This window comes from Leptonychotes weddellii, chromosome 11, assembly GCF_054177405.1.
Source record: "Leptonychotes weddellii isolate Sample4059 chromosome 11, ASM5417740v2, whole genome shotgun sequence".
NCBI lineage: Eukaryota > Metazoa > Chordata > Mammalia > Carnivora > Phocidae > Leptonychotes > Leptonychotes weddellii.
The window spans coordinates 45,087,028-45,103,112 of NC_138379.1; the positions used below are offsets into that span (position 1 = coordinate 45,087,028).

At 41.2% G+C, this 16,085-nt stretch overlaps 2 protein-coding genes and 1 pseudogene across 2 annotated transcripts; 2 read left to right on the forward strand and 1 right to left on the reverse strand.

Annotated features, from left to right (window-relative positions):
* The first annotated feature begins 4,183 nt into the window (after positions 1-4,183).
* Positions 4,184-5,637, forward strand: LOC102733066 (olfactory receptor 51I1-like). The gene is given in 1 exon segment (XM_031027471.2): positions 4,184-5,637. A coding segment is annotated over 1 exon segment (942 nt). The 5' UTR covers positions 4,184-4,695.
* A 7,220-nt stretch (positions 5,638-12,857) lies between these two features.
* LOC102747059 (olfactory receptor 51L1-like) lies at positions 12,858-14,148 on the forward strand. Its single transcript, XM_006732755.2, has one exon. It carries the CDS (start codon positions 12,858-12,860, stop codon positions 13,803-13,805), a length of 948 nt encoding a protein of 315 aa, XP_006732818.2. The 3' UTR covers positions 13,806-14,148.
* Positions 14,149-15,473: 1,325 nt separating this feature from the next.
* The window catches only part of LOC102726188 (homeobox protein NANOG-like), a 2,138-nt pseudogene continuing 1,526 nt past the window's right edge, over positions 15,474-16,085 (reverse strand).

A 16,085-nucleotide genomic window follows, 5' to 3' on the forward strand; every position in this document is an offset into this window, starting at 1 on the left:
TTTTTTGCTTGGTTTTATTTGAATTGAACTAAGTTTGTAATGTTTAGGCTCCATACAGTGTTGGAGTCAAAGGAATGCTTGAATAAGAAGCATGCTGTGGATGCTGACATACATTTGTACAAAAAATATGCAATGCATTTAAACTCCGTATATGAATCCATGAATAGATGTAGTGATGGGAAGTCATTGGGGATTTTGTTGATCTCTTAATGGGAATGTAGATATGTTTGAAATGTATACTTTTGGATATGTGATCATGCGACTATATTTAAAATATATTGTTTCTTCAAGGATGCCTATGAGTCTCCAACAATTTCTAAGATTATGTCTATAATCTACATGAGTCTCTATAATTAATGTAAGAATACAGAGATTCTGGTGTGTGTTTGGTGTGTCAAGATATGTGATTGGTGATTAGAGAATAGGGCAATTGAGCATATTTATGTTTATCAGTTTGTATGTGTATGGATTGAAAGGAGGCAGTGAGAATGTTAGTAAATAAACGGCTGAATATGTCTAGCGCTACATTTGTGGGAGTCTCAGAATGTCTAGGACTACGCATGTTTGTGTGCATACATGTGTTTGTATCCCCTGATCAAGGACAGATTAACATAGTAATGGATATGGATGATGACATCAGGATGATGAGGCCAAGAACGGGATTCTCCTGGGAGCGATTCTCATACGGCCCAACTCACTACTCATAGATACCACCTTCTCTATTATTTCTATTTTCCCTCCTCCCATCACAAACAAACAAGCCCTGGGATTCTAGGATAGTCATAAATTTATGAGTCCTAGGAGAGTGAGCTGATACTACTCTCCCAGCTGGACTCACAGACCAATACATCCAGCTACAGAGAAAAGAACCATCTGCCACCCAGTGAGTGCCCTTCCTTTGGATTGCCCACGTGGGCTCCTTATTTAGAAGGTGTCCCAAGCTTTAACACTCTTACTGAAACTTCAGACTGACTCTGCCCCTCGTATTTCCCATCCAAACATAAGCCTAATCAGTTTGCTGGCAAAGTCAAGGATCACAGATTCTGATGCCAGGTCTCATCTTAACCAAAACCCTAAAACCAAACCAGATACCCTTAAAGTTAAAGAGATCTAGATGCATCAGATCTAGATTTTGTCCTCTTTCTATTCTATGATTTTGTTTGCCTGCAATTTGAATTATTGTTTCATATCCTTAACTGTTGGGTATGCAGCTGGAGACAAAGATCACAGAACCGAATGAATTGAAGTCATTCAACCATGTGGTATTCAACCTCAGCTAGATTTCTAGGATTGAGTATGTCTTGGGAATATAATTGGTGGGGATATTACTGTGGGTCCGTTAATGCTGATGTATTATTTGTGGCACTGTGTGTATATGTGCACGTGTGTGTGTGTGTTAGTAAGCCTGTGTTCTGGAGAGTATACATATGAGAGGATATTTGAAACACATTGTATAATGTCAGTGAGTAGCTATGAGTCTTCCTAAATTCTGTGGTTGTGATGGTGTTGTGTGTGACCAAAGGAGTGCATGGTAGTTTCTGTGTGATGTGAGATAGTCCCCGTGGATATCTGAGTTCTTAAGTGTGTGCAGGAGTATAAACATGTATATTTAATGTCACCTTTGTGTGACCATGTGTGTGTTTATGCTCATCCACATCCTGTGCAAAAGAACCACATTGTTGTGTCTCTCTCCATCTTCTTGACTTTTCTTCGTAAAGGTTAGCCACATTTAGGAATCCTTAACTGACACCCTTATGGTCCAAACAATGAAAAAAAAAGTTTGTTAGGTGGTGGCAGAACATGTTTTCTTTGGGGTAGAAGTTTTCAGAGCTGCTTTCTAGACCAAGGAAAGTCTGGAGCATGGATGAAATATGCCCTCCTGGTTTACCTAAATTTGCATACCAGGATTTAAGGACAGTGGGGAGGGTATATCTATCTTGTGAGAGAGAACTTAGTATCTGTTGGCATGCTTAAGAGTCTTTCCATTTCTTCAGTATGTGGAAATAATCTTGGAGTGAAGATGATTAAAAAAACAAATCTGGATAGGTTGGATTTGAGAAGACTTCTTAGAGACATTACCTTTAAACCTGGGTTAGGGAAAAGTAATCCTACCAGTTAAAGGATTCCTTTGGATTCTCATGTGGATGAGAGAAAACAAAGGAATAGACAAATTCCTTCTCATGGTCCACATACTTTCAGGATTATTATTAATATCTGGGTGTTATCCAGCCTCTGGGCACCATATTTCACTGTATTTACTAAGAGGACTGGGAAAAAGATGGAAATTCTAGAAAGTCAAATGAATAAGGAGTTGTTATAAGAAAATAGGGGAGTCATTATGCCTAAATTCCAAAGCGGAACTTATTTTTTAATTTTAAATATAGATTTTTCCAGTTTTATTGTGATATTATTGACATATAGCATATGTCAGCTTAGAGTGTACAGTGTGACAATTTGATACACGTATATTGTGATGCAAAATGAGCACCACAATAAGATTAGTTAACACCTCCATTCCCTTACATAATTTCCATTGTGTGTGTGTGTGTGTGTGTGTGTGGTGATAACATTTACTATCTACTCTTTTGATGACTTTCAAGGGTATATTATAGTATTGTGAATTATAGTCATTCTGCTATTATTAGATTCACAGAATTTATTTATCTTAGAGCTGGAAGCCTGTACCCATTGACTAAATCTCCACATTTCCCTCACCACCCTCACTTTCAGCCTCTGGCAACCACCATTCTATTCTCTAAAGATTGGAGCTTTAATTTTGAGATATCAAATACCATGGAAATAGTTACAGAGATTATTGGATTAAGGCTAAGAAGCCTTTTTTTTATTTGAGAGAGAGGGAGAGAGAAAGAGAGAGAGAGAGAAAGACAGAGAGCATGAACAGGAGGGGCAGAGGGAGAGGAAGAGAGAATTCAAAGCAGACTCCATGGTTATCATGGAGTCCAACGCAGGCCTCAATCTCACAACACCCAGATCACAACCTGACCTGAAACCAAGAGTCGGACAGTTAACTGACTGTGCCACCCAGGTGCCCCAAGGCTGAGAAGAAGTCCTTTATGGTATGGTTTTCTCAATCTGCACCATTCTGACTATTGTTTATTTTTCCTGGAGTTAGACTGACACTGCTTAAGGAGAAAGACAAAGAGGAGTCAGTAAAGAAGCTACAGAAACAGATGTCAAGTAGGAGGAAATGGAGTTGCCAACAATATTAACTCTGATGGAGAGCTCACATGGATGAAGAGAGAGTGTTTTCATTCAGTTTAGCAACAAAGAGGTCACTGGTGAGCATAGAGAAATTCATTTCAGTTGGGAGGGGGAAGTGTGGAAACCACAGTACAATAAATTGAACAGTAATAGAAGGTAAAGTCAATAAGTTTGAAACCCTGACTTTCAGGATCTCAGAATGGAACTGGAAAAGCAGACACATAAACAAGCCCCCTTTCCATGGCAGAGAGACAGTGTTTCAAGGAGTCTGACTAAGAATTAGGGAAGGTAATAATGAGGCAGCAAGAGAGGGAAGGTTATATCTTTATGATGGTCTGTCTGGTCTTGTACATGCTTACTGCCTGAAGGGAAAGAGACAGAAAAGGAGAAACTGAACTTGCAGTACAATAGACTAGGGGGAGAGGTTTCTGAAAGCGATAGCAGGAAATGGAATTCTGGAGGTGGAGGGCCTGGCTTTAGACAAGGGCATACACCTCTTTCTCAGAAACCAGTGGGTAAGAACAGATAAAGATGGGAGTTTAAAATTTAGGTGGTGGTAAAATGACTCTCTTGGTCTGTCTCTGTCTTTTCTAATAAAACATTTGCTTCTTTGGTTTTATCCAGCTGTACATCCAGAAGTTTGGTTACAGAATTATAAAAAGTTTAGGTTTCAAGTATGAATGTGAAAGAGAAACAAAGAGAAGATGAGAGTACCAGTCCCAGTGGGAGAGTGGGTCAGAGAATAAGTGAGGAGGAGCTCATACACAAATAGGCCAGGATAGTATGGGAGAGTTATTGAGACACTGAGAGCACTATAAGGGCATGAGAAGGTAGGACAGGTGGAAGGTAGAAGACTATTGTAATAAAGTAGAAAATAAAGGAATTTAAGATTTTACAGGTGGAACAGTTTTTGGTGATGACACATCCAGGGATAGCTGTGGGACTGGGAGACTGAGGAGAAGTCTGAGTAAAGGCTATTGAAGCTGTAAGATCACGGGGTAGAAGAGTCATCTGCAGCATCACCCAAAGGGTTCCCAAAGGCATGAGTGGTGTTTCCTTTTCCCTGTTTATCTTAATTTCTACTTGTCCTAGATTTCTAGAAGATGGCTTCTGGGGTGAGATGGGGGAAATGAAGGGATGATGTACTTTAAGGTGAAGATTAGGGGGCATCATTCATGTTGCCTCCTACCTTGTTGCCTTACCACGTCATAGGCACTCCCTGATCATCACACTTTCATGGAGTTTCTGCCACGGCCTAGACAGGGTACTGCGCACTGGTGATACAGAAATGAGTTGAACCCAGTTACTATTCTCAGAGAGCTCATAGTCTAATGAGAGAAACAGAAACATAGACAAACACTTTCCATCTCTAACCTTTTGTGTTGGAGACAGGATGTCTGAAAGAAAGTGAAGAACTCCTCCAACACACCCTTTGGGGCTCACCCTCCATCTGTATTCTCCCACCTGCCTGCCATGTTGAGCCTCAATGAAACCCCCTTCCAGCCAGCCACACTGCAGCTGACAGGCATTCCAGGGATGCAGACAGGCTATGCCTGGGTTGCCCTGGTTTTCTGCATCCTCTACCTGATTTCCATCATAGGCAACCTCAGCATCCTCACTCTGGTGTTTTGGGAGCCTGCTCTGCACCAGCCCATGTACTACTTCCTCTCTGTGCTCTCTCTCAACGATCTGGGGGTGTCCTCTACACTTCCCACTGTGCTTGCTACCTTCTGCTTCAACTACCACCATGTTGGCTTTAATGCCTGCTTGGTTCAGATGTTCTTCATCCACACTTTCTCTTTCATGGAATCAGGCATACTGCTGGCCATGAGCTTTGATCGTTTTGTGGCTATTTGTGACCCACGACGCTATGCCACTATGCTCACCAATAGCCGCATTTTGGCTATGGGCCTGGGCATCCTTGCCAAGAGTTTCATCACCCTTTTCCCTTTTCCCTTTCTGGTAAAATGACTGCCCTTCTGCAAGGACAGAATTTTGCATCATTCATACTGCCTCCATCCAGATCTCATGAAAGTGGCATGTGGAGACATCCATGTTAACAACATCTATGGGCTCTTTGTGGTCATTTTCACCTATGGCATTGACGTGGCGTTCATCCTGCTTTCCTATGCATTGATCCTGAAAGCCGTCCTGGCCATCACATCCCAGGAGCAGCGGCTCAAGGCACTCAACACCTGCATGTCACACATCTGTGCAGTGCTGGCTTTTTATGTGCTCATAATTGCTGTCTCTATGATCCATCACTTCTGGAAAAGTGCCCCACCTGTTGTTCATGTCATGATGTCCAGTGTTTACCTATTTGTACCCCCCATGCTCAACCCCATCATCTACAGCATGAAGACAAAGGAGATACGCAGAGGGCTCTTCAAAATCCTCCATAAGTCCCAGATTTGAGGAAGACTACTAAGAGAAGTCTTTTGGAGAAAAGACTAGGGCTGTTTTGCCAGCTTTAGGAATGTTAAAACACAGGGAGCTTTAATCCAAGATCTTGAGAGCTATGAATATGGAACTAAGAGAACACCTGACTCAGTAAAATGTCGTAAATATATACTGAATATTTACCATGTGAAAAATCTTGAGCTAGTCGCTAAGAATGTTATAATGGTCAACAAGGCATATTGTTAAGTAAGAGATAGACATATCAAGGGAAAAACATAAAAATGAGTACAGATGCCCTGAAAAATGTGTGGCATATATGGAAACAATGGAATTTTTACCGAGCAAACAGGCTGAGCACAAATAATCCTACTACCACTCAGAGTGAGGGAAATGATAACCATTAGACACAAAATTCTGTGGAGGCTTGATGCTGCATGACAAGAGAAGACCCATTTGGTTTTCGGAGAGCAGGCTAAGACTGTGTGTGTGTGTGTGTGTGTCTGTGTGTTTATATAAAGTACTTTGTGAAGGATGAGAAAGGTTAGGGTACTTGATACAGGGTGGTAGGAAGAAGAGAAGGTAATGATCTTAGCATAAATAACTGCCTGAGAAGAAATCTTTAGGCAAAGAAAAGGCTAGAACCTTACTGTTCCAAGTGTGGCCCAATGAACAGCAGCATTGGTATATCTGGTAGCTTGTTAGAGAAACAGATCTTAAACCTCACACAAGACGTATTGAATTCAAATTGTATTTAGTAAGATCCATGGGTGATTAAAGCTTGAGAAGCCCAGTGCTACTCTTTCAAACACCACTAAGGTAATGCCCATGTGATGTGTAACAAAAATAACAAGACTCATGAGTTACAAGGGTCTGGAAAAGTGGTTCTCAAAGTGTGATTCTCAGACCAGCATCACCAGCAATGTTTGGGAACTTGTTAAATGTGCACATTCTCAGGTCCTTCCTCAGGTCTCCTGAACCAGAAACTCTGGGAGGTGAGGTCTAACACTCTGTGTTTTAATAAGTCCTCCAGGTAATTCTGATATAATTCTCAAAGGTTGAGAAGCTTTAACCTAGAATATTGTCCTAGAATATTTAGAATTGCAAACAACTTTGTTTAGACAAAGGGAAAGTTTCATATTGAGAAACTTGGGAAGCACGATCTTGAGAAGATTGTGGGTGGTTTTATTTAAAAAGATATTTATTTATTTATTTATTTATTTATTTATTTATTTATATTTCTTTAAAAACTTAGGAAGGTTTTTGTTGGAGGTTAGTCACGTAGGCAGCTTCTATTGGCAATACCAAAATTGCAGACCTCCAGGAGGAAAGCAAGTGCTCAGCATAAATCACATCATTTGCATAAACAGTTTAGGCCTAGTGAGTCACTCTTAACAGTTTGGGTGGTGGGAACACCCTGGAGATCCAAGTTCCCAGATGCCAACTGAGGGCCACTTTGCAAGATGACCATTCTCAGTGTAAGCTGTCTTGGGGCTGCTATGTTAACTCTTTCTGCACACCTAACACCCAACTGATAAAGATTCTCTTCAGTAGAGTCAAGCTTGTGCCAGGAGTAAATCTGAACATAAGTGAGGTTTTCATGGTGAAGAACAAAACATCCTTGAGAAGGTTATTCCAAGAAATTTGGCATAGGTGATTCCACGAAGGATGAAATCAACTACTGGTGTTGGTGGTGATCTGGGAGAATGGATTTCTGACATTCATCCTTACTTGTAGAACAGAAAACTTAGTTGAAGATCCTGTATATCGTGATGCCACAAAAGCACTCAATGAAGAAAGAGCCCGAATGTTCCACCTGTTTAAGTAAGAACCACTGTCCCCTGGGTTTTGAGGACTATAACTGTTTCCAGCATTTGCTCATGTGAGTCTGCTCTGTCTTGTGAAAACTCTCCCCACATGCACACCCTTGAATTAATACAAGATCAGAGGCAGCAGAGAGATTATTATTACACTGTGGGTGGGCATACAATGTCTGAGGGCACTTTGGCATATGCGTATTTACTCACAGTGTTTCACAATTAAAAGTCCCCAAATGATCCCCAGCAAGGGTCTGCTCCAATTGTTCTACTCAGTTGAGATCTTGTTACAGGGCTCCTGGCTTTCAAGGAGTGGCAGACTCACCTCCCTTTCCCCTGACACCCTTGCCCGAAGGTTACTTCAAAGATAGTGTGTGCACAAACAAGATTTTATTTATTTTTTTTAGAGAGAGAGAGCAGGAGGAGGGGCAGAGGGGGAAAGAGAGGGGCAAGCAGACTCTGTGCTGAGCGCTGAGTCTCACCTGGGCCTCTATTTCATGACCCTGAGATCAGGACCTGAGCCAAAATCAAGATTCAGATGCTTAAACTGAGCCACGCAGGTGCCCTGTGGGTGGTTTTTAAAGCTGGGGGAGACTGAGTGCAGGACAGAAGCTTATGGTGCTGCGGTGAAGGGAAATATAGATTTACAGCCTTTTATCTCCATGAGGTGGTGCGGGTGGAACACTGAAATAGCTTCACAGAAGGATTTGATGAACAATCCCTAGCCATTCCACAGTAACTCTGTACAATCATGTGATTCCCTTCTTTACCCCCCAATTCTCACCCCATGCCATCACAACCTTCCTGGAATCCAAAATTATGGTAAGCTCTAATTTTAAGTCTGCTCTCTAGGCAATTAGAACCTAGGGGGAAAAAAAATTAGCTGTTTGTCACAGTGGGATGTGGGACCTTGCCAGTTGTCAATGGGATTTCAATGCATGCAAGTCCCCTGAACAACACCTCTCTGAAGCTTCTCTTTCTTTTCTACAAAGTCTATGATCTTCTTTCTAAAGAGCATATTCCTTTTTTTAGAAGGGATATGCCTACTCTGGTTATATTCTTCTACCCAAACATGTACCTGCATTGTGCCCATCTTTGCTTTGCTCTATTGTGGAAAATCCCACTTATACTCCACAGGGCATATTTATTTCTCTATTTAAGCTTAATGGGGAAAGTGTTTCATAATTTCCCCATAGATAACTTTTAACACTTATAATAAGTCCCTTTTGTTGAGATTTGTACAGATGTTATATTTAGTATTATCACTCCAAACGAGTACTTAGGGTTTCTGTTGACTTTTCCTGTCAATTAATAGAAACAGAAACAGTCTTAAAAAAGGACTTTTCAAAAATCAAAAAAAGAGATAATGACAGTCAAACCTAAAATACTGCACCTAGCACAGTGTTTGATATACCCAGTACATATTAATTCAGTGAACAACCAAATGACTAATTAAATAAATGAATAAATCAGATCTGATCTGAGGCATGTTCCTCATCATATTGTCCCTAATGACATAGCTAGAGTCACTTGGCTCTATGACTTCTCAAAGTCTTGCCCCTACTCACCAGAGGCTTATGCCCAATCTGCATTTTTTAGGTCTCTTTTTCCCCCAGTGATTCTCTGACCTTATTCACAATTGTAATCTGCATTTTCTTGAATTGCATTTCCTGGTTCCCAACTCATTCATCTGACCCAACCAATTCTACAATAGTGGAAAGCAGGAAGTCTCTTAAACTGCCTCTCTGAGATACTTCAAAGTTCCTCATGGGGAAAGGGGAATTTTCTCTATATCCACCTCTGTTTGCTTTCCCCATGTATCCCACCCCTTGATTAAAAAAGGCGGGGAGAGCTCTCCTGCTATGCCTTCTTTAAATATATCTATACCCTATTTGAAACTGGAACAAGGTTGAGGTCAACTGAAATACTTAGTGGGAAGTCTAGATATTTGGGAAATAATTTATTAGGGGAATCTAAAATTGGGGACTCCAGCAGAACTTATGATAATTATCATGTGAGGAACAATCACATTTAAAACTGTCACTTTCTTCTTTTCATTTGAATATCTACCCTTATAGATAGGTACTAACTTCCTTATGAATTGGGTCCCAAGTTGAAGAAATGCTAATCTCTTGAAATCATGAAGCTGGTAGATGGTAAAACTAGGACTCAAACCTACATCTGTGTGACTTTGAGCCCTACAGTCTTTCAGTATCCTGGGATGTCTCTCCTGGAGGAGACCTCGGAGCTTGATGAGGGGTTGAGTGCAAGGGATGGGAGTGAAAATTGAGTAGGGAACAGCTATGATGAGTAGATGAAGGCAGCTACAGTCATATCCCTTATTGGTTAAATCCTGGGCTCCAAACTCTCTTGTGCTCTCAGTCCTGGAGTTTGCCCACGGGGGTCTAAGTTTTAGGTTCTGTCTGAGATATAGGTTTTAAGCCCAGAATTTGAGGATGTAGACTCCTGGTTCTGGGCTGAGAGCTCCAGTTTCAAGACTGGATAATTGAGGGCCAAGAGGATGTTGCCATGGAGCTTGGGGGGATTTGTTTTCATTCTCTTCATCACAGGGAAGGAGTTGGGATTTTTATTTTCTGTGTGGAGAGAGGGAAGTGTAATTAAGGGATGTGTTTTTCTTTTCTTTCTGTTCCCAAGGTGAGATCTGATCCCCCTCCTTTTCCCATCACCAGCTCAGCATCACCCTCAGGCACACCAGGCCAGGGCCCTGGGGACTCTCACTCAGATATATAGAGTCTGCCTCCTCTCTTGGTTACTGCCTGCCTAAGGCTTATTTTCATGTCCTCCTGAGCTCTGGCCTACACTCTTTCAATCTCACTGCCATTTCACAAAGCTCTCTCAGGTGAGTTTGCATCTCCAGGTATGTGTGCAAGAGTATGTTTTGGTCTACAATTCGATTTGTGCCTCTGAGGTTCTCCCTGTCTCTCATGTCTCTGTATCTTTGAATGAGTCCCTGTCAAGGCACATATGGGCTGTGTATTCACTGTAGTTTGTTTGGCCTGTGATGGAGAGGTTTAAGAAAAAATATCCCCAGATCTTATTTTCATGTAGGTTTCCTACCAGTAGAGTAATGTTTATTCAAATGTTCCTGTGTCTTCCCACACACTTTCAGATAGGGTGATGGAAAGTGGTTTAGAGAAAGACACATGATCACATGGCAGGGGTTGAGAGCTGACCTTTCTTGGGCCCCACATAGATTCACAGCCCTGATATTCTCAGTGTCACAGAATGAGAGAGATCTTGGCAGGCTGGACATCAGGCCTGAGGGCAGAGAGCTGAAAAAGGCAGAAAGGGCCTTTAATCCCAATTCAGCAGATGCTGGAATTGTCCCTCCAGTATTCCCATCAAGGATTATTCAGTCTTTGCTTGAACATCTCCACTGACTGGAAGATTATCATCCTATTGTGCAGCTTTGACTCTTAGAAAATCTTCCTTGCCTGGGCTCAAGACTGTCTCCATGTGATCTCTGCCTATCACTCAGCACCTCTTATACCCACTCCCACACATCTCTACCTCTTCTCTGTCTCCTTTTCTCAAGACATCACTGGCTCCTTCCACGCCCTTTAAATGACTTGATCCCCTTGCCTTTGAGTGTGATCCAGCTGGTTTAACTCCAATCTAGAGTATGGGACCCAGAACTGAAAGCACTTCAGTTATGGTCCTGAGCAGTCTGTTCATGCTTTTATTAATTCATGATTTCTTAAGCATGTCTATGTGTTAGAATTAGGTGACGTACTAGGAAAGTAAGAACGAACTAGGCACAAGTCTGACCCTAAAAAGAACTCAAAGTAGGACAGGAAGGACAGAGGCATGAATGTAATTCTAGCAAAACCAGAAAAGTCTGTACACAATATTTTAAAGTCACAGGTGAGAAAGTTATTATTTCTGTTTAAATAGTGTTAGGAAAAGGTGCAGCTAAAATGAAAATTTTAAATATGAATAATATAGTATGAGTTAAGAAAATTATCAAAGAAGGTAAGACAATGTAAACCGGGGGAAAAGTATCAAATTGTAAATGTAAGTGTTAGGACATCTTCTGAATAAAATACTTCTGTTAACAAAGACTAAAATCCATGAATTTTTTATAAGCTACATATCACACTGTCTATTCATATTAGATTTACTCTCTGTGAGACACCTTGATAGGAGGACTTGTGGTAAGGAAATTAAAAATCAGGTACTTTGAGCAGCTAAAGGCACTTAGGATACATAGCATGAAGAAGGGAAGATTACAGATTATTATGATTGGAACATTCAGGTACAATTTAGCCATTCGATTATTTATTTATCTATCCAGTTAAGTATTTACTAAACATTGTTATGTGCTTGACCCTGTGCTAGTATTGGGTGTCTAATGATAAATGAAAAAAACTCAATACTATATTTTGGTGGAGTTTACAGTATAATAGGGGATATAGGCATTAAATAATTACACAAGTTAATACATGTTTGCAAGTTAAGATGTATTTTGCAAGCAATTAACAGATACCATGAAGAATAATATTCAGATGAAACCTGAAAGAGATTGTTTCTCTGCATCTGCAGTAGTTATATACAATGTGGAAGAAGCACATTTAAGCACTGTAGAAGTCAGTGCATCTAACCAGGATAGTGGCGTTAGGTGCAATGAGCTCTCCATCTTTGGGAGTGTTCAAACTGAGTGTGGGTGACAGTTTGTTAAGGATGCAGTGGAGGGGATTCTATCAATAGGTGCAAGATTGGATTCTGGCTTCAGGTCCTAGAAAGACTGTCAAGTTGGCAACTGAATCAATGGACTTCTGAGAGGGGCCACTTTAGAAGGTCTCCTGGTCTCTTCCATCTGCCCCCCTGTCTGCATAGGAAAAAAATGTGCATCTGCCATTCTGTCCTTTTCATTGCCTGTGAAAATAAAGAAGACCAACTTCTCCAGCATCTCCCCATTCTTCTCCCTTAGGTGGCTTCTGTTTCTTATACAAGTTACTACTCTTATCTCCACATTACAAGTAAAAAACAAAAACAAACAAACAAACAAAAACCTCTTTGGATCAGAGTATAAATAAGTTGCCCACATCACACATCTAGTAAATAGGCTGAGTATGGATTTTGACAGGTCTGATTTATTCTAGTGTTTCTGCTCTCAATTTTTAAGCTATGTTGTCTCTCATAAGATTGGGCCATTTCAAATATCTCCTTTACATGTAAAATTTTAGGATTTTAGAGGTCAGAGGAAGAGGAGGTGAGAAGAGAGTGTCTGTTATATTTTTACCCAAAATGATGTAGACGGCTCCAACTTCCCCCACTTCCTTCCATCTCCTTCCTTCAGCCTTTCAGGTGGGCTGATAAGGCAGAAAACCTTCAGGAGGTAGCTAATTTCGTTTTTTTTTTTCAAATGTCAGGTGAAGACTTATCTCTGCTGTGGGTGACATGGGAGCTGAAAGCAATGAAAGTCTTGACATCCTATCTGTCTTCCTAACTGGCATCCCAGGATTGGAGGCCCAACATGGCTGGCTTTCCATTCCCTTTTTCACTATGTATATTGTGGCCATTGTGGGTAACAGCCTAATCATGGCAACAGTGCATGAGGACACTGCTCTACATGAGCCCATGTACCTGTTCCTCTCCATGCTAGCTGTGACTGAGGTTGGTGTTTCTGTGTCTGCACTGCCCACTGTCATGGGTATTCTTTGGTTTGATGCCCGCCAGATTGACTTTGATGGCTGCCTGGCTCAGTTCTTCATCCACACCTTCTCCGGCATGGAGTCAAGGGTCTTGTTGGCCATGAGTTATGACCGCTTGATAGCCATCTACAATCCACTGCGATATACAGCCATTCTAACCCTGTCCTGTATCATCTGCATGGGTCTGGGAATCACATTGAAGAGTGTGACATTCATGGCCCCACTTTCAATCTTTTTGAGGCAACTGCCCTATTGCCATGTTAATGTCCTCTCCCATTCCTACTGTCTCCACTCAGACCTGATCCAGCTGCCTTGTGCTGATACTAAGCTCAGTAGCATCCTGGGTTTGTCCATTGTCCTGGCCACTTTTGGGCTGGACTCACTGCTCATCATGGTTTCTTATGTGCTGATTCTTTACACAGTGCTGGGCATTGCTTCTGGGGAGGGACAGTGGAAGATCCTCAACACGTGTGTGTCACATATCTGTGCGGTGCTTTTGTACTATGTGCCTGTGATTGGTGTGTTGATGATGCATCGTGCTGCCAAGCATGCCTCACCCCTGCTGCACACACTCATGTCTAGCATCTACCTCTTTGTGCCTCCTGTGCTCAACCCCATCATCTATAGTGTCAAGACCAAGCCAATCCGACAGGGAATTTTCACCTTGTTCTCCTGCAAGAGGAAATGGCTCTGAATCCCTCCAACAGGGCAGAGACTTTGAATCACTCCATAAACTCTGATGGTGTTTCTGCAGTGAGCAAAGCTGTACACCAGGCATTTGGTGGAGGAATAGGAACGAGAAATTCAAAGCATTGTCACAGGCTTGACTCTGGATCATGAGTCATCCCTAGCCCTTTTTATTTCACATCTTATCAACATATGTGTGTCTCTGTATGTATGTATGTGCATGTCTTCTCTAACCAGATGTAATCAGCTTGAGGGCAGAGATTGTGAATTTCACTTTTTCATTCCCCTGCAAAAGTCCTAAGCAAAAAAGCCCGATAAATAGTAAGTTAACAGTAAAGGCTGGAGTCTTAATGATGTTTGAATTGAAATACAACAAATTGCTGTTTTTGATAGGTTAGGCAGGGATTAAGAATATCCCCCAAGAAAGAAAGATTGTTCTAGGAATGTGCCTTTGAGTAGGGTGAGCATACTTTCTGGTTTGCCCCAGATAATCATGGTTTACACTTACTTTCCTCAGCATCATTATTCATATAGCACTCTTTTTCCCTCCCCAAAATGTCCTTGTTAAAACAATAACTTGTATGGGAACATACTTATAAAGCAGCCTGCTTCCTGTTATGTAAGGAACCAGACTCTGTACAATCCACATCCAATGGTCTCCACCCTAAGAATTTCTGTACTAGGAGACTCTGAGGTTGAGGAACAGCTTCTTAAATTGCTTCAGTTTAGGCCTAAAATAAAATATGGGCAATCTCAGAATGCCCAGGTTTCAGATCCTAAGAATTCTAGCAAAACCCCCAAATTCTGTCCTGGTAGAATCTCAGACCTTATTTGTAGGGCCAAGTAGGTCTGGTGTCACTGTGCCTGGATATTCCTGTTTTTCTTTCCTCCCCTCCCTTTAGCCTTCAGTAACCTCAGCATGTCATGTGATGGGTATATTTTTATATGCTCTTTGACCTTACCCCTCCTTCAGACCTGTCAGAATGGGGCTGGTTGTATCTGGCTATGCCTCTCTAGGGTTTCCTGGAAACCTTCATTGGGAGAGACTGTTCTCACACCTCCTAAGGAACATGTGTAGAGTGGATTGTGTAGAGTGTAGAGTGGATTGATAGGACTGTGCTGGTTGATCAGTAACTGGTCTCAGGTTTTCAGCCTTTCTTACTTCAGGGCCTCCAATTACAATGCAAATGTTTTCCTCACCATATACAGTTATTCTTGACTTCATCCAGCTCATCAGGTGATGGTGACCTTTTTGTCACTAATTACTAGATTACATGCCCACCAACGACAATTTCTATAAAGTCCAGGTGACTGATTATTTCTTTTTTTTTTTAAGTGGGTATTTTATTTATCTGTACTTAAACCTATAAACCAATCAGCCAAACTGGTACTATTATCATGATACATTAAAATACAAAACATCTTTCTACAAATACTAGTATAATGAACAAATTAACAGTTCTAGTAAAACATCACAAGGGACAGAGGAAATCAATGAAGCACATTATAGCTTAAACCTTCACCGTTAACAATTGAGGTTATTAACAAGAAAAGCCTCACAGTCTCAGAAAATACAAATTATCCTTCATCACACATCTTTGTATCTTCACTTCCTATTCTTCAGGTTAGATTCTAGAGCCTAAAGATATCCACATTAGGATTGTATCTAGTTATCTATAGCCAGAAACACCTTTTATCATGTTGTCCATAGTAGCCAATGCTACTGAAACCTCTTTGACTCCAATTGTACCCCCTCAATGGACGCAATAAGAATAATGGGAAACAGAATATCGAGGCAGAGATATATAGGACCCTAAAAGACAAAGCCTAGGAGAAGTAATACAGCCACTGCCGAAACTGAGATCAAATAATATACTCATCGTCACACATCTTCAGGCTCTATGTTCACAGAGTAATTTGGGAACAAATCCATTATTTGCTGGGTACTAAAATACTTAGCAGATTGTTGTATTACACTAAGGCTTTCTGCAGAAGTTTCTTTTCTTTTTTTTTTTTTTTATTCTTATGTTAATCCCCATACATTACATCATTAGTTCTAGATGAAGTGTTCCATGATTCATTGTTCGTGCACAACACCCAGTGCTCCATGCAGAACGTGCCCTCCTCAATACCCACCACCAGGCCAACCCATCCTCCCACCCCCCTCCCCTCTAGAACCCTCAATTTGTTTTTCAGAGTCCATCGTCTCTCATGGTTCGTCCACCCCTCCGATTTCCCCCGCTTCATTCCTCCCCTCCCGCTACCTTCTTCTTCTTCTTTTTTTTTC